Source organism: Ochlerotatus camptorhynchus, unplaced genomic scaffold, assembly GCF_037179485.1.
Source record: "Ochlerotatus camptorhynchus isolate MF236.1 unplaced genomic scaffold, CSIRO-AGI_Acam_v1.1 ptg000368l, whole genome shotgun sequence".
NCBI lineage: Eukaryota > Metazoa > Arthropoda > Insecta > Diptera > Culicidae > Ochlerotatus > Ochlerotatus camptorhynchus.
Genome location: NW_027040856.1, coordinates 110858 through 137017, shown reverse-complemented (window position 1 = coordinate 137017; position 26160 = coordinate 110858). Strand labels below are relative to the sequence as shown.

Here is a 26160-nt window from a genome sequence, read left to right as displayed (position 1 = left end):
TTTGGATTCCTCGTGAAATTTTAGCCCGATTTGACCAAAAAAACATATTACTTAAGTGTATTCTACGCTCTTTTATGACCAAAAACGTGATTTTATAACAAATATATCCAAATACTCTTGAATACCTACTTCCAGCTAAGCATTATGTTTACCCCTGAAAGTAGATATCCAACAAACATGGAAAATGGCATTTTTAGACATCTTTAAGCAAACTTTATCAATCTGTATGGGTAAAAGTTGAACGTACCTCAAGGCAACTCCAGTTTATATGGATAGGATGGATGATTTTCTAAGGAAAATTGAATTTTTATGATTATTTTAGAAAGTACGTAGTTTTGTGAAAATTTCGTGGACTGCTGGTGATTAAATCATCTCAAAATATTCTCACAAGTTCCAGAAACAATGTGCATGGGTACTTTAATGTGCTGAATCACTCCAGAAAATTTTGGATTCACGTTGGAAAGTACGGGATCATCCCAAAAAGTTTGTAATCATTGCCGCAAGAACAGAATGTTCGGAATCTTTCCGGAGGTATTGAATCACTTCAGAAATTTCATAATTATTTAGGAAATTAATAATCATTTCCGAAAGTACTGAATCATTTCTGAAACATTCGAAATTACGTTTAAAAGTACTGATTTACTTCAGGAATGTTTGGAATCACTCCGAAAAGCACTGGATCACTAAGGAAAGTACTAATCATTTCAGAAAGTACTGAATAACTTCTGAAACATTCGAAATCACTTTAGAAAGTGCTGAATTACTTCAGGAATATTTGGAATCACTCCGAAAAGCACTGAATCACTTACAAAAGATCTGAATCACGTTTGAAAAATTGGAAATAACTTCTGAAAGTACTGAATCACTTCAGAAAAGCTCGGAAAATGTTCGGATAGTATTGAATGACTTAACAAAATTTCTGAATTTCTTTGGAAAATACTAAACCTTTCCAGAACATTTTTATTCGTTTCCATAAGAACTGAACAGTTTCGAAAAGAATCACTTCACAAAACTTAGGAAAGTACTGTATCAATTTTCTCAAGTTTGCAATCACTTCCTCAAAAACTGAATCACTTCAGTAATGTTTGGAATCCCTTCAGAAAATACTACACAATAGAAAAATCCCAATCACTTTGGGGAGAATTTGGGGGAATGTTCAAAATCTCTTTGGAAAGTACTGAAACTCTATAGAAAATCAAGGAATCAGTTTGAACAGTACTGAATTACAGCAGGAAAGTTTAAACTCACTTCATAAAGTACTGAATCACTTCTAATAGTACAGACATAATTGAGCGTGAGAATGATTCACTGCTCGCGGTCACCTGTATTACAGCAACAACAAGCAACAGAAGCAACATACAATCCCCCTTATTCTGCGAGTCACGTGACTCTCTGTCACCGGTGAGGTGACAATTGTCAATTGTCACCTCACCGGTGAGAGAGAGTCACGTGACTCGCAGAATAGGGGGGAATGCGTGGGATTAGCATACTGCAATGCATAAAAACTGGTGATCTCATACTTAACAATATCCAATTGCAGCGCCGGCCGCGTCCAAATGTAGGTCAATTAGGGAATGAATTGGAATGTGCTGAGGTGATTCTCGCTTTGTTGGAAAACGAGAAATCCTCCTTGCTTCCACAAATTATTCAATAGTTGTTCAACAGGATTCACTTATTGATTCTTATCGATAAGCCATATTAGCACTTACTTATGACACATCTAAAAAGGTATCGATTTTGGCAATATATGTTAAGGCTCAATTTACTTAGATGCATTTTTAAAAAATTCAAAAGCAGTTTTTTTCGACGCATTATTTTAGATTGCAAAAAGCTCGCGCCATTTTGTATAAAATATCAAAAGGAATCGAATAGTGCGAGCTTCTCGCAATCTGAAATAATGCGTCGGAAAAAACTGCTTTTGAAATATTCCAAAAAGCATCAAAGTAAATTGAACCTTAAATACAGTCAACTCTTCCCAACTCGATGTCCACAAGCTCGATATCGAGTTATACAACCATAGTGAAAATAAATGCCATGGCTACAGCAAATTTGAATTGGTTTGTTTTGTCCGAGGTTTTGCCCACGAATGTTAAGGAACATTTCTAGAAATTATTCATTATTTTTCCTGAAATTTGAAAAAAGTCAAGTTTGATATGAGATAAATAAGAAAAGAAAATGGTGCTAGGAAAATGTTGACAGAAATTAAGAATAATTTCAAGAAGTAAGCACTTAGTAAATGTTCATGGAAAATTAGAGCGATTTCCGTCCGTCGGGTTTTTGTTGCGTGGCAAATGCCACCTTCGCCACCTGTAGAGTATGGTGCTGCTCATCGTGCAGCAGCTGTAAAGTGCAAATGTTTTGCAACATACTATATCAACTAGATATGTAATACACTATTTGAAACAACGTCGTCAACGTCAGGGGCGGGCGCATCGTTATTAAAGGCGTAGGTCATTGGGTGCGACTACTTAGCTCAAATTTCAGGAACAGCACTGCCTGACAGGAACTGCGTCAGGTGAAAGTTGACTTCTCCGTGTTTTCTGTTCACCCAGGTCGAAAGAATCGGTATTAGCCTGTGTGTCCATCTACCGTTCTCCGCTGCATCCCACTCCTGCTGCCACTTAACCATCGACATCGTTCTCACCAGCTTTCGTACTCCTCTGGTTTCCCTTCGCATATAGCACTCGTTGTCCTCCACCAAGATGATGCCGATTGGGAAATAGTTCTGTACGCACTCACGACTCGCATGGCCATGAGCCGGAACGTACTGCTCAGCTTCGCGTGGTTCTGCTTCGTTTTCAGCGCTTCAATCCAGGCTGGACCTCCATACCTTAGTATCGATGAAGACACACTGGCCAGAAGACGCCTCTTGCTGCTGCTTGGACCAGAATTGTTCGGCATTATTCTGGCACGCATATTCGGCATTATTCTCACACGCATATTCGACGTGGCTGTTGAAGTTCAGCCTGTCGTCGATCATCACTCCCAGATACTTCAGCACGCGCCTCGTAACAATGGCGTGCTCTCCGACGGTGATTTCTACCCGCTGCACTGCTTTGCAGTTACTGACCATCATAACTTCTGTTTTGTGGTGGGCTATCTGCAGTTTCGCTCCTTGCATCCAGTTACCAATCGTATCTATCGCCTCGGTCGCCAACATTTTCACTTCTGTTACCGTCAAGACGACGTCGTCCGCAAAGCCAACGATCTCAACTCCTTTGGGCAGCTTCATCGTTAGCACACCGTTGTACATCCCGTTCCAAAACGTTGGACCAAGGATGGAGCCTTGTGGAACCCGGTTCTGGAAATAACTCCTCAGGATCCTGCACAGATAGTCAGGGACCCTCATTCTATGCAGCGCCTCGGCGATGGCCTCCCAGCTGGCGCTGTTGAACGCATTCTTGACGGCGCAATATCGATCTCCTCTCCGCTTCTGTTTGGACGCCTTCTCAGCTATAAACTTGAATTGCCTTGAGGTACGTTCAACCTGTACCCATTGTTTCTGGAACTTGTGAGAATATTTTGAGATGATTTAATCACCAGCAGTCCACGAAATCAATATAAAATAATCATAAAAATTCAATTTTCCTTAGAAAATCATCCATTCTATCCATATAAACTTGAATTGCCATACCAACCCATATTGCCATATTGAATTGCCATACCAACCCATACAGATTGATAAAGTTTTTCCTACTTTCAGGGGTTTTTCCATGTTTGTTGGATATCTACTTTCAGGGGTAAACATCACTATGGAAAAATACCAAATGTCTAATCACCGAATGTCTGAAATCAGCGCATTCCCTAACACAGACTTAAAAATCGAATTTAATGCAGTCATTCTATCAACTTTAGTGGTGGTGTCTGAAGAAGAAGAAAGAAGAAGAAGAAGAAGAAGAAGAAGAAGAAGAAGAAGAAGAAGAAGAAGAAGAAGAAGAAGAAGAAGAAGAAGAAGAAGAAGAAGAAGAAGAAGAAGAAGAAGAAGAAGAAGAAGAAGAAGAAGAAGAAGAAGAAGAAGAAGAAGAAGAAGAAGAAGAAGAAGAAGAAGAAGAAGAAGAAGAAGAAGAAGAAGAAGAAGAAGAAGAAGAAGAAGAAGAAGAAGAAGAAGAAGAAGAAGAAGAAGAAGAAGAAGAAGAAGAAGAAGAAGAAGAAGAAGAAGAAGAAGAAGAAGAAGAAGAAGAAGAAGAAGAAGAAGAAGAAGAAGAAGAAGAAGAAGAAGAAGAAGAAGAAGAAGAAGAAGAAGAAGAAGAAGAAGAAGAAGAAGAAGAAGAAGAGAAGAAGAGGAAGAAGAAGAAGAAGAAGAAGAAGAAGAAGAAGAAGAAGAAGAAGAAGAAGAAGAAGAAGAAGAAGAAGAAGAAGAAGAAGAAGAAGAAGAAGAAGAAGAAGAAGAAGAAGAAGAAGAAGAAGAAGAAGAAAAGAAGAAGAAGAAGAAGAAGAAGAAGAAGAAGAAGAAGAAGAAGAAGAAGAAGAAGAAGAAGAAGAAGAAGAAGAAGAAGAAGAAGAAGAAGAAGAAGAAGAAGAAGAAGAAGAAGAAGAAGAAGAAGAAGAAGAAGAAGAAGAAGAAGAAGAAGAAGAAGAAGAAGAAGAAGAAGAAGAAGAAGAAGAAGAAGAAGAAGAAGAAGAAGAAGAAGAAGAAGAAGAAGAAGAAGAAGAAGAAGAAGAAGAAGAAGAAGAAGAAGAAGAAGAAGAAGAAGAAGAAGAAGAAGAAGAAGAAGAAGAAGAAGAAGGGTTTGCTCTACTCTGTCGCCCTGGAGGAGCTTTGGAATGATGTTGGTAGTTCGAAGAGAGACAGCTTCTCCCCTTCCAGCGTTCCCACTGTGATATTCTGGATAGAAATTGTCTTCAAAACTAACTCTTTGTCGAAATATTGGTGGCCCTGAAAAGGGCCGTTTTGGTTGTGGTTTTGGAATGATAGACTGAATAAATGATTATGTTTGAAAAATTTCAGTTTTTGCTCCGATCAACAACCATACGGGGCAATATGAGCACCCTAGTAAAAGTTAAGGTTTTGACAGGTTTTCACTAGAAAATAACATGCAGGAATCAAGTGAAATAGAAACATAAGTTCTTTTAGCAACAGTTACGTGTATTGCTCGCTGTAGAACCAGCGGATCAGTAAAATGTAATATAGTGAATGCAATGCTTGTTTTCTTGACTGCATATCTTATAATATTCTAGAGATTTTGAGCTAATGTTACATTTCCATTATTATCTTAGACATGTAATTGAATTTTGATACGGTTTTCATGGAGATGCATATTAGAAGCATTTTCAACAAGTTTGTAAAAAAAAATAGATTGAGTTAATAGGTATTATGCCCAAACGAACGGTGGCCCATCTCGCCCCGTATGGTCTTCTTGCCCCCATCGCCTCTATTGGACTGAATTCGGAAACGCTCATGTCCAACCGGTTTTCGTTTTGGGCTGGAAATTCTCTAAAGCAACATATTTAAAAAATATGGGAAAATCCGGAACATAATTAAAAATTCTTGAAATAAACGTAATAACTAATAAGTAAATTATATCTGGGTAAGTATCTGGCAAGACGATTGAAAATCTGGAAAATCAAATAATTCAGGAATACTGGCAACGCTGTCTTGTTTCATGCCCGTAGAGACAACCGACACTCATCCCATTTTCAGTATTTTGCTACCCACAGTATTTATTGTACCGTCCCTGTATTCATAATATACTACTCGACGCAGGTATAAAACCACCCTCGACGGTCGAAATGTCATCATTACAGTTTCAGCATCGAACTGTTCGTGTCGTTCGCAGTATGTCTGGACGTGGAAAAGGAGGCAAAGTCAAGGGAAAGGCAAAGTCCCGTTCGAGCCGCGCTGGATTGCAGTTTCCAGTCGGTCGTATTCACCGTCTACTCCGAAAGGGCAACTATGCCGAGCGTGTTGGAGCCGGTGCTCCCGTCTACCTGGCTGCCGTGATGGAGTATCTGGCCGCTGAAGTTCTCGAGTTGGCAGGAAATGCCGCTCGTGACAACAAGAAAACCCGAATTATCCCACGTCACCTGCAGTTGGCCATCCGCAACGACGAAGAGCTGAACAAACTTCTTTCCGGAGTGACCATCGCTCAGGGTGGTGTCCTGCCAAACATCCAGGCCGTCCTGTTGCCCAAGAAGACCGAAAAGAAGGCCTAAATTCGATCGAAGTTCCCACCCTTTAACAAAATCCGTCCTTTTCAGGACGACCAATTTGATGGTAAAGAGTTTCGTTTTCAAAACAGTTTCCTTCGTGGTGCGCAAGGAGTGATAAAATGAATCCATTAAAAACATGGTTGAATCTTTCTGTCATGCTCTCCCTAGTTAATTGATATCCTCATCGAGTAAGTTCGATGATGGTTGATTAGTGTAGGCGTGTCTTGAATTCCAAGAAATTAACCAGTGCAGTGTTATCATTCCATCCATATCTAAAATTAAACTAATGACTAAATTTTCAATAGCGCCCTAAAATATCCATCAGTACCGTCCCAACGACACGTTCATATAGATAAGATTGGTAAATAGCAGATTTTTAGCGATGGGCCCAATCTTAGATCCATTTCCCCTACCTTGCAGAGCTGCGGTGGCCCTGGACTTATGGCCTACATTGATGCAGCGGAATGAAATTCATTAGCAAATTACGGTTGAGATTTCAGAAATGATCGTGGTGTGCGTATTGTTCCTTCATTGCTCAACATTTACCGTTGCCGTTGGGACTTTCCGGTCTTCTTTGCTTAGTCAACCGGTTAATCGTATTGAAGCGATACTTCTAGATTATTATTACGCCTATACTGTGGGCTCATAGAACAATAAAACCGAGCCTGGTTAGTAGGTGAACACAAAATACCTTGGGAATGATCGTGACACGCTTCATATGGATGACGAATCGTTCTCATCTCATCCTCAGAAAATGGTACCCATTATTTTAATCGGCATCCTTTTGAAAAATTCCCCTCACAAAAAGGCTTTTCATGTACTGCCAGAGGGTAGGGGGAGAGGGGCAATTTAATTATTACTAAAATGAACGAAATTTACGATGTGCACTTCCATCGTGCAAACTTTATTTTGATTGCCGAAGCACACTCAAAAAATTTACCACATAGGTATCTAATGGATGAAAACCATGTGAATTTCACATAGCTAAAAATCCCACCACAAAATCACATGAATATCAGGAGGCCGATGAAAGTCATGAAAAAAGTGTCGGAAAGGCATTAGAAAATTAATCGTTAAACTCTTTCTTGATAATGTTGTGGCCCTGAAAAGGGCAATTTTTCCAACGCGCTCGGCGTAGTTGCCCTTGCGGAGCATACGGTGAATACGACCGACTGAGAACTGCAGCAGCTGGGCATTCCATGACGGCGGCCCAGTATACCGGAGCACTGGCACCAACGCACTCGGCGTAGTTGCCCTTTCGCCCCCAGGCTCTGCTGCCGCTGCTCTGCTGCCGTTGCTCTGCTTCCGCTGCTCTGCTGCTCTGCTGCTGGGTCGACGATCGGATAGACAATGATGGAACGGGCGACCTTGTTGGACGCTTATATAGTAGAACAGAAAATATCAGAGGTGTCAGATACTCGCATCTGATGTCTCAGTTGGAGAAAGTATAAGAATATAAAAAAATCAATCGATTTTCACCATCTTTAGACAATGGTTTACTTTTAACCATTTTTCAATAGTTTACAGAATGAAATCAATAGTTTTGAAACATTCAGTAAATTGCTAGAAATATTTCCAATTGATTGATGCCATTATCTCGTAAATCTATCGAGAGATGGTTGAGTTATTATCGTTCAAAATCTTTTAATTTTTCGTAACTCATCCAAAATGACTGTTTTCAATTTTGTACCCCCGTATGTTGCCGAAAGACGTTATCCAACGTCAAAAAAATCTGACCTACAAAGCAGTTCAAAGGGAATTTTCGGATAAGTCTGAGAAGAGTGTGGCGGTCATTCTGAAGAGTGTACAAAGGAAATTATTATTAAAATTAAGGGAATTATTACCAGTTTATGGATTACGTAGATTTTATGGGAATATAGAAAAGAAATATGATTGAATTCTAGAATGATTCAAATTGAACAAAAAAAAAAAGGCGAAGATATCCGTGAAAAGTTCGAAGTAAATTCAGACTAACAAAAAAATCATGATCCGGGACGCAGGAAAAATATAAATTCCGAAATTTAAAATCATTGCAAGATCCTGAAGCTTCAAATATGAAGCTATCTGACTTTCATTTTACAAATAAAATAAAATAATTCTTTGGCAAAATGGTCATGCGAGTAGTGGAGCTACCCGTAGTTAAGGTAAACTGTGGGTGAGTTCCACGATGTTAGGCTTTGATTCCCACTTCAGTCCAGTGAATTTTGCTTCAAAATAAAATTACCTCCTGTCTGCTGTGTGTTGTGTGTTGTATGATGTCAAGAATTGAACTGTCAATCTGATCAACCTCAGAGTAATATAAGAATTATTTAGAACGAATAAAATCTTTAAATTCTGGTTCCTGCATCAAAAAGTAAGGACTTTATTGTCTATTAGTTCAAAAAAATCCATCGCATCAAATTTCCTTGATTCTTTGCTTCTCATTCTATTTTAAAAAGTTACAGTTTTAAAAACCATTCTCCATATTTTCTGTTGTTTTTTACCCACATTTCACTAAATTTTTGAAATGCTGCGTAATGGTTATTTGAAATTTTTGGGCACATCTTGTCAATACTTTTCAACTTTTGGATGATTTAAGCAATGCTAACAAGTTAAGTTATAAACATGTAATTTATAACCATTCTAGTACTTTAAATAAATTCCAGATGATCATACTGACCTATTTTTACGAGAGATTGGCACATCACTTTGATTTCAATAGCATAATGTAAAAAAGAGGATTTTTGGAGCATTCCAGATTTTTCCAGATTTTATATTTTACCTGGTCCAGATTTTTCTGAAAATGACATGGCAAAGCTGCATGTAATACACATTCATAAGGTTCCACTTTTCGTAGTTCTTTCACTGAAAACGAATCTTTCTCATTTCGTAACTCGCAGGAGTAAACGTTTCTCATAACTGACTAAAAGTAGCTCACTTTCAGAGCAATTGAAACTAAAAAAAAAACCTGTCCGCACTCAAAATTCGCTGGAAGTCTTTCCTAACTTCAAAATATCACCTCCCCTGCCTCCACCAGGCAACATGGAAATAGATGCATTTAAAGTGCATTTTACAGCTGGTTTGATACATGAAATGCATTTCAGCTAGCCAATGCCGTTCGCTAAGAGAAATGTAAACATGTTTCATGAAAATAATGACAAGTTGTCCAGTCCCATACCTAACCAACTTGGTGAAGAACCAAGAAAAGAAAAACGAAAGGAATACTCTAATCTACTTGAATGTTAAACTTTATTTCCGATATATTTCGTAAACTGATCAAATAGGAGGATGTATCAGCATAATAATAAAAATGTGTTCCTATTCGTATTTTCCTTCTAAAAAGCCATGGGAAGGTCATAGAAGCAAACATTATCGTATGTATCTTGTAGTGCTTTTCGCATTTCTTGCGAATGGGTCCAGTCACGTGTTTCGCAGACGACTTTAACCTGAAACGAAAAGTTAAACAGGACATTACCACATCACCATACGAGACCCCGATGACGTGCTTAGAATGCGGAATGACAAATGGTTTCTCCTAATAGCTACTTGGTCACTGTTATGTTTCGCCATTAGATCGTGATTCCCTGGCTAGTACTGCAATCTCTGTTACCGGTGGGGAAGGGTGTCCATTTGACAAGATAAAACTTTATGTATCACGTTCACCTCATGCAGCAGTAGCTTTTCATCTGCTTTTTGCCACCGGATGCACTCACATTTACACCGAAACTTTGCCCAGCTACAAACAGCTACATATACTTACCTCTACACTGTGAATGTCTCGAATGAACGCACGTTCGTGCATTATATCCTTAATGGAAACACCAAGTTTGGCCAATAAGTTACATAGTTTCGATACACCACCCGGGCCATCACTGACCGTTACTGTAAATCTATAAAGCCACAGGAAAGGCAAAAGCAAACCTCGTAACGTGCTGCAAATGTGCATTAATGTTGTTATCGAATTACCTCTGCAAACGACCATCTGCAGCTAAGCCACGTTCAAGACATCGACCGAAAATGGTGGTGTCAATGTTTCCGCCGCATATTAACAGTACAACCCTATATACCGTTGTAGATGAAAGGTGAAAAAGAAACATTGCCATTGAAGTCTTCTTTGCTGGTAGATGTACGACCCGATGTGGGTAGGTATACCTTTTTCCTTTGAACTCGTCCAAATGACCGGCCAACATCGCAGCTAGACCTGACGCACCGGCGCCCTCTACGACGCATTTTTCCTGCTCGACTAGTCGCAAAATAGCCAGTGCAATCCACTCCTCTTTGACTACTATCATCTTGTCCAGCAGTGGAACCGTGGTAGCGAAAGCATTGTAGCCCACCTGAGGTACGGCCAGACCATCCGCTAGTGTTTCCTTGTTCGGAGTGTAAATGGGTGCCTTGTTTTCCAACGCTTTTGTGAAACTAGGACACTTTTCCGATTCTACGCCCTGTGAAATATTAGAGCATGGGGGCAGAAAAAGAGAAGATATTTGCTACTGCTAGACCGACAAACATAAAACTAACACGGTCATTCCATGTCCAATCGTGTTTATGGATGATCAAAATGAAACATCGAATATCGAAACAATAACAATGCAGGTTTTTATGCGATTTGACATGGATCGATTCAACATCAACTAACTCACAATGATTTTGGTTTGGGGGCTTAAATTCTTGATGGCAGTTGCAACTCCAGCAATCAAACCGCCACCTCCAACGGGAACCACAACAGCATCGATGTTGCTCACTTGTTCTACAATTTCCAGCCCGATTGTGCCCTGACCGGCCATGATGTGCGGATGATCGTAACCATTGATGTACGTTAGGCCAGTTTCATGAGCCATTTTCAATGCAATCTTTTTTGCCTCACCCATGTCAGAGCCCTGTGTGGGGGAAAATCGGGAATCTGTACTAGTAACTGTTCGCTTGGATGATTTCTGTTGAACGTGCCCGTTTGGCCAAGCGTGAAATTCTCTCGAGCATCCCCGCGGTTGTTTTTGCCCCAGAAACTCACCTGTACGATTACGTTGGCATGGTAGTCACGGCATTTCTGTATCTTCATCAGGGAAGCTTTCGACGGCATTATCACGGTGACTGGTATGCCCAGCTTCCAGCCATGATAGCAAAGACCCTTGAGAGATAGAAAGGATAAACAAGTGGAAAAGAAGAGGTGATTTAATTTCCTAGCACATCAGATGCCTGTAATAACTGGAAATCGAACAGTGCACGGCATTGTAATGAATACATGTGACTGCATGGTGTTAAGTGTTCTGTTATCATAATTGTTGCATTTAAAAAAAGTGATAATGAGTGATTTATTAATATAAAGAGTATACGTCCCTAGTCTTGGCAAAGTAAGCCAGTCATTAACTGCATTCTTCATCATATCTTAGCAAGTATTTGATATGCAACAATATTTTGCCCTTGAAATTACAACTTTGCCATCAGCTAAATCTTCTGTGAAGCTGTTGCTTATAATAAGGCCTTTATTGCGATGAAAGTTGCCATATAGGGTTGTCCTTAATATGACAAAAATAAGATTTAACTATTAATTTATGATTAAAGCATAATGAAACCTTCTACAAAGTTGTAGATAACGAAATTTAACGAAACTTTGCTGAAAATACTTAGGGCCATCCCTCCCTCCCCTTCGTAGACTATATTTACTAGACTTTTCTGAAACACCTTCCCACCCCCTAAAGTCTACGTAGGCTTTCATAATTATGAAAAAATAAAACCGTTGTATTGCCTAAGATTATATCCTATTTATAATTTTTCAATATAAATAAATGAATATTAGTTCATCCGGCTTGTTTGTTAGCACCGAAAAAACATCGATTTTACAGTACTTTTGTGAAAACATAAAAGCTTGGTATGAATGTGATTCAGTATGATAAAAAATCCGTTCATTAGTTTTAAATCACCAATACACTTTTTTAAACTGATTTTTACTTGAAAATTTCACCAGTATCCGATGTATTATCAATAATTCAAATTACGATGTCAAAGATGATCGTTTTTAATTCGTTTGTTGAATTTTTCCAATAAAAATGGGGAAGTAAACATTGATCCCATTATTGTATACATGGATAAACAAAGATAGTTTATAAATTCTTTCAAATATGCATAAAAATGTCTCAAAACGTCATCAAAAATTTAAAACGGTATACGAACGGATACTTGCTTACAATGACTTCATCAGAAAACTTAAGCTTGTACGACAAAATAGATTTTTTTTTTCAGTTCGATGTCGTAGCTGTCGACACAAGTAGCTACTAGCTGCGTGTTTTTTTTTTCTGTGTGAGTCACGCCAGACTATTGCGATTTTTCAATAGCGACTCATTGTTGCGGCGCTTACTCATTGTTGGAAGTTTGTTTGCTTTTGCCGCCTCGTTGGAAGCACAACTAGTGGAGTTGTCGGTGAAAATAAAGCCTGACGATACGATTCAGCTTCCCACATGACTCGCCAAAACCATCAATTGCTAATTTTGTGAAATCGCTGGACGTGGATCTCCCATTGCTACATATAGTATAGCAGAGGGAAAATCTATCGATGCTTTGTTGTTTGCTTTACGGAAAAAATCCATTCCGAAATTCGTGAACCTCAGGTACCCTGTTCTGCAAAACGGCAACATTTATCATGAACTGTAATAGGGAAAATGGATGTAATGTCGGCCTAAATGCCCCTAATTTGGGCCCATACATAAATTCAGAAATTGATAAAATTTTCAATAGCGACCAAAAATATTCATAAGTACCGGCCCTATGACACGTTCATCTAGATAAAATTGATAAATAGCAGATTTTTAGCAATGGGCCCAATCTTAGATCCATAGGCCAACATTAGAGCCATTTCCCCTATGTCAACATTTAAATAGTTTTTCAATAATTTCAATATTTTAAATGGAGTGAGGAAGGAAAACAACGGAAGACTTGATGCAGGTTTCACCCATCACCAAACTGACAGCAGGCATCTGTCCAGCAGATAGCATGGACACACTTTCAACAAATCAACACTATCTTCGACTTCCATTGGAGCGGCGGGAGCAAGTACTCCGGATACGTTCGGGGATCCTTTTGTTCAAGGCATACGGCCAGTTTGATGACACGTTCCAGCCACTTACTTTGTTTCGAACCACCATTCTGATTATACGGCTCAGCTGCATCACTAATAATAAAAACAATATTCTCGACGGATCCAGCACAGTATGGATAAATTCGACCACAATTGAAAATGACAGCTGCAGCTTTGCATGTGATGCAACTTCAAGATTTCAGGAACGCTAATCACACTTATGGTTTCATGGATCACGGAATCATGATTTTAGTTTGTATTTTCTGTAGCGTTACGAAATCGTTGGTCGCGCTGAACAGGCGTAAACATTGTTCATGGATTTGGGATTTATTTGACGAAAATGTGATTTACTCGATCACGTTTGTGGGAAATAAGTCATGAAATAAAATTAACTAGCAGATCAGGTTTTCGTGATTTCTTGTTCAGGAATGGCGGAACTGTTTGTTTTTGCGTATACATAACCGTGAACAATTAATGTTCCATTGTACCGATGGAAAATCAGTCCAATTACGCACCGTTCAATATGTGAGAGTTTACGATCAGATGTCCCGGATAGCGATCTTACATTGGTGCTAGAGAAATACGGTGATGTAAAGCGAGTTATGGGAGAAATTTCTAGCTGTCTTGGGCCTCGATATGCTTACAGGTTTGCGGAGTCTATGTATGGAGAGCGGAACGATCAAAAGCAGCCAGTAACAACAACGAACGGTAGACGAAAACCAACAACGGAATGAGGAAGAGACCAGTACGTGCGCTTGTGTAGTGACTGGAGGTGCATTGCCAAACAGGAAGGAAGCAGTTGAGATCCTGGAAGAAAAGGTGATAGTGACGGATGTGACGTCCTCGGACGCCGAGAAGAACAATGGAGAGGAAGCAAGCGGAATACTGAACTATACGGAGAAGGAGCGGATAAAGGACGAAGAAGAGGCCATGCGGTTGGCGCTGCTGAAGGAAAAACAAAACGGATGAAAGCGGAAGTTAAACTCAAGTCACCTCCAAGCAAGAGTAATTATAATATTATTTAATGCACAGATAAAAATTCTGAATTTTAATAGTGATGTAAATATTCATTCACGTAAACTTGTATTTCGATTCACACAACCGAGAAACTTGTAAACAATGTTGTTTACAACAATCGGCTTTTGTATATAATATTTTCTACATTGCATGAAATGTCTCAGATTTTTACATGATATATAATGTAAACTTATATGATATGTGACGCTTTATTTATGTGCATCATACTGAACAGAAATTTACACTACTTTTTCGAACTGTATGGTTCTCGGCTCTGTGGAGCCCTTTTGGACATTTGACCCTATCAAATAAACTATTGAAAAAAATCTTATGTTGCCCAATACCAGCTGTGTACTGTTAGAATGCATGGTTGAATAAAATACAAAAACAAAATCACATTAATGTATCTATTTCTAAGTGCAAAATAATAAGACTCGTAGACTTTTTGCTACCCCCTATCTCCCTCTAGAAATTCTACGTCGTTTATGAACGAGGTACTCGAGAAACTTATGGTTATTTTTCTATAACGGTTTTATGGCTTAAGATATAGGGTGCCCAAAAAAAATGTCTGCTTAGCATAACTTCAAACTAAGCGTGAAAAGTAAACTTCTGCAACTATTTAAAACTTTTTAAGTAGCCAATTTTTGCTGAAGAAAGTACCTTTTATAATATAGCAACGATAAATTTTCAACAACGCTAATACCATTTTCATTGTTGATATCTTCAGTTGAGAAAAGAAGAGGGAAGCATTTCTTGCAGCAATCGAAAGGTGGTGTTTCAATGTTTATTTTGATGATATAATGAAAGCGTGATCGTGAGAAATACAGTCGAAGCTCTCTATAACGATTATTTTTATAACGACTGGTTCGTTTATTTCTGACATTCTTTATAGCGACTTTCTTCAGTAAAACTTCTCAAAAACTTTCCACGTGGAATATGGATACCGCCTTATAAGATCTATCGGAAATCAGCGGTAATGGCACTATCGAGTAACCGCCTCGTCATGTTTCGGTGGAGTTAAAAGATTAGACAAAGTCGTCCATTCTTCACTAGTAGACTGGCAGATAGTTATGAGATTTTTCAATAGAAGCAAGGAGTAATCGAGTCGTCGTCAATACCAATATGGCTTTTATTGAGCTTTCTATTTCTACTACTTTGTTGTAAATGACGAAGTTTTTCGCCATATTATTCATGCTAAGTACGTCAATGCAATATTGCCTGTTGAGCAATTTATCGAGTATGTGAGAAGAGCATCATAGGAAGATGGATTACTAATCAATTATTCTGACGTTATATACAAATGTTCAGCAAAGTTGTAGCTAAAGTTCCCATAATTACAGATAGAATGTATCCGTATATCATTGTGGCGAATGGCTAGGATAAGAAGCATCAAAAATTCACTTTTCCCATACTAATTCCCATATATGCACTTCAAAGGGCCACTGCAGTATGCGATCGTAACCAAATGTGTTTCAATTCAGGTCCTGAATTTGAATCGATTATAATGTAAAGCAAAATCGTTATTTTTAACCACACTAATATTCAATGATCTATGTAGCGATTTTATCACGACAATAAAATACCCATTCCAAGATTTTTATACCTAAAAACAAGTGTATTTTATTCAAATGAAAGAATATATTAAATGACACACAAGCAGGAAATCACAAACACGGAGAGTAAGCAACAACATAGACTATGTCGCTTGCGATAAACTCTCACACTAACACTGCACGCTTGATTATACAGGTAAAGCAATGAAAAAAATTGTGATATGCTATTTTGTTCCGATCATGATGATCGGAACAAAATAGCATAGCACAAATTTTTCCATTGCTTTACCTGTATAATCAAGCGTGCATGTTAGTGACTACGATGACAAACACCATTATTTTGCTCCTTGCTGTTAGTGATCATCCATCAATATTTGACATGTTTGTTGTACGGCAATTTGACATGATACAATTTTTTTGGATTCTCTCCACACAAGTGGGGAACGCACCTAACTGTACGACGACAATCGTTCAACCTTGATATACGACATGTGCGACATCTTCAAAATGACAAAGCAACACGAGTAGCCAAACCTCCCGCAAGAGTAACCATATTAGACCTCGAACTTTATTAGAGTTCACTATCGTTGGATTGCTCGAGGAAAGTAATCCAAGTCCCTACGGTAATGATCATTTGCCAATCAAAATTTATATTATCAATGGTTCATCTTCTACTAGCACGGTTGACATCACTCACGATCTCACGAAAAACATTGATTGGTGAAAATTCGCGACCGTCATCATCGATTGTGCGCTGCGAGCACAGACGTTACGTATTCCGGGTGTTTCCGTTCGCAAGCGATCTCCCACGCCGTTGTGAGATAAGCATTGCACCGCAGCGAACAGCGAGAAGTCCACCGCGTTTAAATGCTTCCGTATACACGGTAATGCCAAAAAAAAAACGCGGTTACTGGCGTCGGTTCGTCGATGGATTTTCGCGAGAGACTTCCATGAGAATTCGCTATCGGTTCAAACCAAGGTTCGTGATCGTCCGTCGGGTATTAACGAAATCGATTCCCCGTTTTCGATGGTGGAATTCTCACTTGCTCTCCTCTCATGTAACAATTCAGCTCCAGGAATGGATAGAATCAAGTTCAACTTGCTTATAAATCTCCCAGACGTCGCGAAGATACCCTAGTAGCACGCTTGTTACAAATCAATTGTAGAAACATATATACGACTTATTTCAGTCATAAACAAGTTGCTGTAGCTTATTGTGATGAAAGTGTGCTACTCGGGGACGCTTGTTGAACTTATTCAATACATTTCTGGAGTACAACATTGTTCCGGATGACTGGAGGCAAGAGTTATCGCCATTCGAAAACCCGGTAATCCCGCGTCGGATTATAACTCGTACCGTCCCATCGCGATGCTGTCCTGTATACGGAAATTGTTGAAGAAAATGATTCTTTTTCGTCTAGACAAATGGGTCGAGTCAAATGGTTTACTTTCAGATACGCAATTTGGATTTCGGAGAGGCAAAGGAACGAACGACTGTCTTCCCGAGCAAAGTCTGAGATCAAATTGAAATCTAAATTTGATGTTGTGATTTCACTGATAATGGTTACTCAGGTTGCTGTTATTTTGGTCGTTTTAACGGTTAAAATATCAAAATTGAGAGCCAAAAAAATCTTCCTGTGATATCACATTGAAAACTATTTCTGCTATCAGTGAGAGCAAACTGAAAACTCAATTTGATATCAATTTTTCCTGTTGATAACAAAACAAGTATTCAATTTGATGTTATGCTAAGGCAATGAAAACAAACCCGCAACAACATATTTTTGAAGAACAAATGTATAGCAAAATGAAATCAAAATTTGGTATCAAATTTGTCAATTGCGTAAACTGAAAACAAAGTATGATTTCAGTTTGATGTTGATATAAAAACATGATTTAAATTTGCTGTCATTTTGATGCTGGACTTTGCTTGGGTTGCATTGATTTCAACTGAAATCCAACTGGCCTATGAGCAAAAACAGAAATTGGGTTCAGTTTTCTTGGACATATTAAGGGGGCTTTTGATTCTGTTGGTTTCGATGTCCTTTCGAATAAACTCCACGATAGTGGCCTGTCATCAGTTATGAACAACTGTACGAGCAACTTGTTGCCTGAGAAATATATGAGCTTTTCTCATGGAAATTCGAAAACTGCACCAATTAGTTGCATGGGTTTCCTCCAGGGATCACGTTTAAGCCCCCTTCTTTACAATTTTTATGTAAAAGACATTGATTGTCTTGGTCTTGCAGATGATGGCGTTGTTTCCGTCATCGGGCCAAGTGAACCGGACCTGCAAGCGCCATTGTAATATAAGGTACACCTTGTCTACTTGAGCTATGAAACTAGGTATCTAATTCGCTCCGGAGAAAACTTAGTTGGTTGTTTTTGACGTTGGATAACGTCTTTCGGCAACATACGGGGGTACAAAATTGAAAACAGTCATTTTGGATGCGTTACGAAAAATTAAAAGATTTTGAACGATAATAACTCAACCGTCTCTCGATAGATTTACGAGATAATGGGATCAATCGATTGTAAATATTTCTAGCAATTTGAAGAATGTTTCAAAACTATTGATTTCATTCAGTAAACTATTGAAAAATGGTTAAAAGTAAACCATTGTCTAAAGATGGTGAAAATCGATTGATTTTTTTTTATATTCTTATACTTTCTCCAACCGAGAAATCAGATGCGAGTATCTGACACCTCTGATATTTGCTGTTCTACTATATAAGCGTCCAACAAGGTCGCCCGTTCCATCATTGTCTATCCGATCGTCGACCCAGCAGCAGAGCAGCAGAGCAGCAGTACCAGAGCAGCGGAAGCAGAGCAACGGCAGCAGAGCAGCGGCAGCAGAGCCTGGGGGCGAAAGGGCAACTACGCCGAGTGCGTTGGTGCCAGTGCTCCGGTATACTGGGCCGCCGTCATGGAATGCCCAGCTGCTGCAGTTCTAAGTCGGTCGTATTCACCGTCTGCTCCGCAAGGGCAACTACGCCGAGCGCGTTGGAAAAATGGCCCTTTTCAGGGCCACAACATTATCAAGTTTAACGTACGTATGCGAGTATCTGACACCTCTGATATTTTCTGTTCTACTATATAAGCGTCCAACAAGGTTCCATCATTGTCAACAACATCAGCCCAACAAAACGGCCCTTTTCAGGGCCACCAAACTTTCGCAAAAGAGTTATTAAGGAATATTCCTAAAATATAATATACACAATTAAGTACAACACATAACAGACGTTATCCAACGCCAACCCTGCAGTCGTATCTAGTATACAACCCTTCCAAATTTTTTTCTAGGAAGCATCATCACAGTTACAGCTTCCACTAAAGGGTAGAACAATCACTCAAAGTGTATCTTTCAAGTATTTAGGTGTCTGGTTCCAACAAAGAATCTTTTTTTTTCAGTACAATTACCGGAACTTGATGGGGAGCACACCCGAAATATCTGATCAGGTTGTACCGAACAATCCTCTTGTCAGTACTGGAGTACGGTAGCTTCTGCTTTCAATCCGCGGCAAAACACACATCCTGAAGCTGCAACGGGTTCAATACCGTTGCCTCCGAATCGCGCTTGGCTGTATGCACTCGACGCATACGATGAGCCTCGAAGGACTCGCGGGTGTTCTCCCACTGACAGATCGTTTCGCGGAACTGTCATTCCGATTTCTTATCCGTTGTGAAGTAATGAACCCATTGGTAATAGAAAAGTTTGAGAAGCTGCTCGACAGAAATTCTCAAACAAGATTCATTAGTCTTTATAACGAGTACATGACGCTGGAGATTGGCCCCTCTTCATATAATTTCAATTGTGTTTGCCTACAATACTTTTAAAGTTCCTCTGTTAATTTTGATCTGATCTTGTTGCAATACCATGGAATACCAGATCACCATCGGTCGATGGTTGTTTTTGCAAACAAGTACCACCATGACAGTAACAATAAAAGTTTTTTTTTCACAGATGGGTCAACTATAAACGCTTCTACAAACCTCGAGATAGCCGCGAGTAATTGGCCGCCGCTTTACTAACGTTAGTTTTAAGAAATTTTGTATTCTTAACATTGAATATCGGCTTTGAATCTAAACATTGAATATTAGCCTGGAAAAATACAAGCATTATAAAAAATTAATAACATCTAAGTCGGTGGGCGCATAAAACTCTCACCAGTGGCGTACGTTACTCCGCGCAAAACAAAAATGCTATTTTAAGCAGAATTTTTTTAATATATTTTTTTCCGGTGATAAATGCATATTTTCATATCCGGTAACATCAAGAAGATTCATTACAGTATGAATGTATTAAAAATATGATGCATAATTTTGATCTATGAGTTGTGAAAACCGATAATTTCCTTAGGAGGGCGTAATACTCCACGTTCTCCTAGGTAGTTCAAAATTATTAATTTTATCAATGTGGAACAGATTTCCTTTATCAAAAATCCTTAATGAAAACTGTGATTTGAAATTGATGATCAAAGAGTTGCAAAATGAGCGCATTTTTTTAGGGGGTGAAATATAATACATTAACCTTATATATGATGGAGTCGAATTTTTCGTTGCATATTTAACAAAAGCAAAGAGTGCCCTAGTAGGCAAGTAAACATTTGCACTCATATAATCAGGTTTCATTAGAATTCCAGGCCCTGTTCCAGAAAGAAACAAAACATACCTGTGCATGATTTCCCAAGGAGGCTGAAATCACTCCCTTCTTTCGTTGTTCTTCCGACAGCATAACAAGCGCATATCGTGCTCCCCGTTCTTTGAAGCTGCCCGTGAACTGGAGAAACTCTTTCTTCAGATATATGTCCATATCGATTACTTCGGACAGGTGTGATTTCTGTCAAGGAATGGCAAACTTTAAGAACGGCGTCAACATAGTCGTTTCAACTCACCGGACAGGGTGTGTGCTCGATTCCGTTCTTGATTCTGAATGCCGCCGAAGTAACATCTTGAAACGTAATTATCTGCGGATTATCAGCATTGCAAAACGGATCTGTAAATTCCTCCAGATTTTCATCACTAGTCATTGTTTTGCAACGCTCAGCACTTTTTTCCTCGGTAGAAAAGTTGAACTTATCATCTAATATCATGGCGGCCGACAGTTGCCCAGGCATCTTATGCGGATGGCTCATGTTGCACACAATCTGGACTGGAATTAAAGAGAAAAGTTGAACACAGTTTGTTCTCATTCCAGAAGACGCAAGTAACAAATGAGGTTTTCTTTTTATGGCCCGAAGCTGTCGAAACTTTGCCCACTTCAGTCTGCGCCCATGAATGAATTATATTCTAAAGATGTGGCTATATTCCACTTATTGCAGATTGCTGTTTATGAAGCAGTTGAAGCAATTTTGTGCTGGCAAGGCAGAGACAAAAGGAAATACTAATTCTGTACGTGACGTAAGCACAGAAGAGTTTTTACGATACTTCCTTTTACACAGCTCATGAAATTTTATCGCAGCATTCAGGTACTTGATGAGGTTTTCTCAATTTATGCTTCTCCCTTCCATGCACGGATAGAAACTACCTAGTGAATTAAATTTTTAGCGTCACATAAACAGTTCCAGCACACTTTGGATTGCTAAACAAATAATGAATTGGACAACGCACGTCTCTCAAATGTTTACGTGCTCTCTCTCTGGTCTCTTGCTCTAAAAAAAATCAAATGCAGGAGAATAATACCATACCGTACAAACACAATCTTGTATTGAGCAGTGCGTGTCCTTCCAGACGAACCTAATCTATACCAATTGTGGAGATCTAGCCCTGACGTATTCGGAACAAAAAATTATTAGAAGAACAAAATTAAACTTAGCGGAAAACGATGATGACGACGTCATAAAACTTGAAAGCAAATTTGCGAAATAAGTGAAACAAATCCTAGCCATTTTTGAATGATGATTTTGCTTGATTATAATCTTTTGTAAAGTCGCCGGGATATATCAGCTGGCGATTTGTTTTTTTAATGATAACTCCTTTCTTGAAAACGGGCAAAAACTAACAAACAGGCTGCTTTTCATGGTATACTGTGTGATAATTTAATATTCAATCAATTATGTCAACATTTAGTGATAGAACGTTCATAAATTTTGATAACATACTATAATCTATATTAAATTTCCTATGCAAGTTATGACGTCACTAAAAGGGTGATTGAAAAAAAAACGAATCGTGCGAAGTCGAATGAAAACCGAGTGAAAAACGAAGTGCACCAATACATTCAGGCCTACAATTCCACACCTTGTATAGAACAGGTTGCTTTCAGACGATCTCTGGTGGTAAGTATAGATACTATAGATTCCATAGATAAGCGGAGGCACAAACAGATGTTTTGGCAACCTTGAAAAACAAATGATCTTACTGGCATTCGTGAAAAAAGTTCATGCCATCATAGAGCTCTTCGTTGTGCAGTTTTATTTTGTTTCGTGCGTAAAAGTTCAAAATGAAGTGCAAAGCAAATATTTGCAACAATGAGTCGAGGAATGGTTTGCTTTATCTTTCCTTCTTCCGTTGTCCGCGAAATGAATCGGAATGTGGAGTGTAGAAAGCGTTTTGTGCTCATAATTTTACAATACTTCTCCCTCAAACAACACCTTGATGACGTCATGCTCCTTTGGCTGCACTAACTGACAGTTCGTTTGGCTACATTATACTTTGCTTCCGCTTATCTATGGAATCTATAGTATCTATAGTGGTAAGTGGTCCGATCGGTAAAGCTGGGTTTAGGCCTATGTGCTTTACCTATAGGTGAGACAGTGCCTCTTACGAATGTATTAGTAAGCGGGGCAAACTTTATGGGTGGTAGTGTGGTCCTGTGTACCCGAAGCTTCAGGCACCGGAGACAATAAAGTTGCGACGTCAGAATCACGATTTTTGTTCAGAGAGTTGGTTCTTGTGTCGTTAATACTTTTCATCTCCGAAAATGTTTCGTAGTATTGCTCTCAAACACAAACAAATACTATCATGTGCCACTCCTGTATGTATATCTCATTGGGTTTAGGCAGGGCAAGTCAATTAATCAAGTCAGTTGAATTCAACTGACTAGAATGCGAATTGAACGTGTAAACCATGCCATTCAACTGACTTGAATTGAAAAAAGTTGAACCAAGCTCAATTTTTCAAGCCAACTGAATTCAACTGAGTTGATCATTTGACTTGCCTAGTCTAAACCCAGCTTAAAACTGATTTGTTTATTTAAATCTGGGGATACTGAATTAAGCACAGTGACAAATTCGAGGCACTTAACTTTTGTCCTTCTGCTCAGTAAACAGAAACCTTAGCTACCGAGCAAGGTCTGATTTTGTAGTGTGTGTGTTAAATTTCAAGAAAAACATAGTGAAATCCATTTGCTCAGTTGTTAAAATCTAATCAGATTGAAGGTGAAAGGCTTAGAAATTGTTTGGTTACATTCAGCGGAATGTTTTGTTGAGAAAATCCCGTGAGATTAAAGTTTCAATTGTAGTTGCCGAAAATAGTCACTGTCTACCGAAGTCATCATTTACCCTAGTATATTATCGAAATACAAAATCTATTTATTGTTTCTTTTTTTATTATTTGTAGTCACAATTGTTACCAGTCCGGGGATAAGATTCGAACTCGTGACTTTGGCGTGAGAGGTATGGATGATAACTGCTACACCAGGGCCGTCCCCAATACTAAATACAAAATCTTGCCATTGTTACAAATGTTGTGATTTTATATTAAAAATTAGCAAAACTGTAGCGAAACAGTAGTGCCCAACTATGCCAATTAGGGCAAAAAGAGAATACTACACACTTAGAAAAAATCATGTAAATTTAGGTGCTCTGAGAGTGACATATACGAGCGTCAATTTTGACATAAATTTGAGGCATAACAGACGCGAAATATAGTCCAATCAAACGTACTTTTCGTCGAGCAACGAACTTTTCAGTCTCGGAGCACCTAATTTTACATGACATGTTTGTTTACGTCTCATCTTTTATGTCAAAAACGGATTCCGTCACGTGTAAAATTAGTTATTTTTAAGTGTGTAGGAATGAAAGAATGCAGTAGCGCGGCAATAAAAATGCTTCTAAACACTTATTAATATAAAATTTACGCTAAGCAATCTTTAACGAAAAGCTATTAATGTGATTTGAATTGTCTTCACTATACTGTACAGGGGTGAGTCAAATATGGCATCCACTCTTGATGGGGGAAGGGGTTCTATAATTTGTAACAGTACGTGCAATAAGTATGGGAAAATGAATGATACAGGGAGGGGAGGGAGTAGCAAAATTCAAAAACTTATGGATGCCCAAAGGTTCAATTAAATGTTAATTCGCTAATAATAGCTTCAGCCTTCCTTAGCTCAGTCGGTAAAGGCGAAGCTACAAAGCAAGACCATGCTGGAGGCGGCTGGGTTCGATTTCCGGTCAGGTCTAGGAATTTTTCGGGTTGAAAGATTTATCGACTTCCCTGGAAGTATGATTAGACTTGCCACACAATCATATCAATGCAACAATGGTACAGGCATCGAAAGCTCGTAATTAATAACTGTGGAAGTACATCAAGAATACTAAGTTGAGAGCACGCAATAAGCTAATATGCGATATGCAATAAGCTTGAAATGCGAAGAAGAAGAAGAAGAAGCTTCAGCCAAAGTAGGTGTTTTCGTAAAAACTGTGTGCCGTTTGTATCTGTATTTGTATCTTCAGAATCGCATTACCAATGTAGATATTTAAGCTGCATGATGTTAAGGAAACAATACGAAATACAGTCATCATTTGTTCGTTGGGAGCATTCTAATTTGGATTTTTTTTAGTTTGGTGCTCGTTAATTGGGTGTTGTGCTAACTAAAAATTAATTATCCATCACAACATTGTGTCGAACTAGCCGTGAATTTGAATTGTTGATTCCTGAAAATTATATAGTGAGTTTTTTTTATATAGCTTTATTAGCGAGATTTTCAGCTCATTGACTAATTCATCTCGTAATCTAGTTAGCTGTTTTGCATGGAAAAACAACAATTTGGCAGCTTCAGAACTATCTCAATTATCGAATGGCTTTTGAAAGATGAGTGAGGTTGCATCCCAATCAGTAAACGATGACTGTACCAGGGCTAGTAAGTCCAAGTAGGCTTACGAGAATATCTATCATTGTTTTTATTAGTCATAATACATTTTCGTAGGGAAAATGACAGCATCGACAATACTTTTAGCTATTATTGTCAAGCGATAAATTAAGTTCATGAACGCAAATTTATTTCACGAAGATATATCATGTTTCAGAGCATCGTTGGGCAAAATTTGGTGCTCAAGGATTTCAACCCTGAAGATTATTAAGGTAATTGCCGAAGCAGAAATTCCCTCTATATGGCTAGGATGCATTGCAAAATAAACTATAATTGAATGGTAATGTTTGATAAATCACTTCTCTGAGTATTTAGGTTCTTGAAATATGAATAAGCTTCATAGACCAGCTAGTAGTAACTGCTGCTAAATAAGATACAATTCTACACTTTTGCGCACTGCTTATAAAAACTCAATGTTTTAATAAAATCTCACAAGGTAACATTTTCTTCTCATTCTTCTTTTTTGTTATCTCTCTTCAAATTAATCTTTGCGCACGCACTTAACTTTGAACTCTTCAACATTTGTTGTTGAGAGCTTTAAATCTATAGATGCATGTTACCGATTAGTGGAAGAACGTGGTTTACACATGAATGGGTGCCACTAATTATGTACCAATTCACGATTGCAGCCCTCTATCTGGGTAAGATGTCTGACCTACATACACCTTGACAATGAATACGAAGCTGAGCATCTGTTTCTATGAGTCGAAAATACACATTCTACAAGCCAGCTTGTTCACAATGTTCGGAGCGTTAACACAACACATTCACCTGTCTCTGACCAACCACTACAATCTTCTCATGGGAACAAATCAAAAGGCACAGGCAGAAATTTCACCACCAGTTGAAGCTACAGTACTGCATCCACGATAGATGCATCGAGAATAAGCGTCAGATGGAAAATGCTTCCTGCAATTTCAATCATTAACACATCACACTCTCCTAGCTCTGATTCCAGGGTTCAATCTTCTCCTGAACGGGACGAGTGCGTATTCAATGATTTAACACGATGCAAAGATCATTCAACCACGTCTTGCAGGGATGATAACAAGTCACTTGATTGACTTGTCTGTAAAAAGTGTGTAATGCACCCAGGCTGTCATTGGATTTACATGAAGATGTACTTTCTATAAGTCTGGATTCACATCCTGAACGTGATTGATTTTTAGCGTATTCTAATCAGTGTGTTATCAGCTCTTTGTTTGATTGATGCATATATGTGGAAACAATAATTGATCGTTAGCATACATGCTTACAATGCAATATGTTAGATGCTTTAATTACTGCTCTGAAAC

General features: G+C 38.6%; 2 protein-coding genes across 9 annotated transcripts; one reads left to right on the top strand and one right to left on the bottom strand.

The window, feature by feature from the left end:
* Positions 1–5756: 5756 nt before the first annotated feature.
* LOC135709959 (histone H2A) lies at positions 5757–6402 on the top strand. Its single transcript, XM_065232407.1, has one exon. It carries the CDS (start codon positions 5779–5781, stop codon positions 6151–6153), a length of 375 nt encoding a protein of 124 aa, XP_065088479.1. The 5' UTR covers positions 5757–5778; the 3' UTR covers positions 6154–6402.
* A 2643-nt stretch (positions 6403–9045) lies between these two features.
* Positions 9046–25839, bottom strand: LOC135709961 (L-threonine ammonia-lyase-like). Of its 8 annotated transcripts, none has more exons than XM_065232413.1 (9): positions 25479–25839; positions 20667–20923; positions 20444–20611; positions 11141–11257; positions 10773–11009; positions 10282–10574; positions 10096–10188; positions 9890–10019; positions 9365–9575 (listed from the first exon to the last, which is right to left on the bottom strand). In XM_065232413.1, the coding sequence occupies exons 2-9, from the start codon at positions 20904–20906 to the stop codon at positions 9465–9467; spliced, it is 1389 nt and encodes a 462-aa protein (XP_065088485.1). In that variant the 5' UTR covers positions 20907–20923; positions 25479–25839; the 3' UTR covers positions 9365–9464. The 8 variants fall into 8 exon arrangements, with proteins under 8 accessions (XP_065088484.1, XP_065088485.1, XP_065088487.1 ...); XM_065232415.1 differs by having other exon boundaries at positions 20667–20918; XM_065232414.1 differs by having other exon boundaries at positions 25637–25839.
* Between the last annotated feature and the right edge of the window lie 321 nt (positions 25840–26160).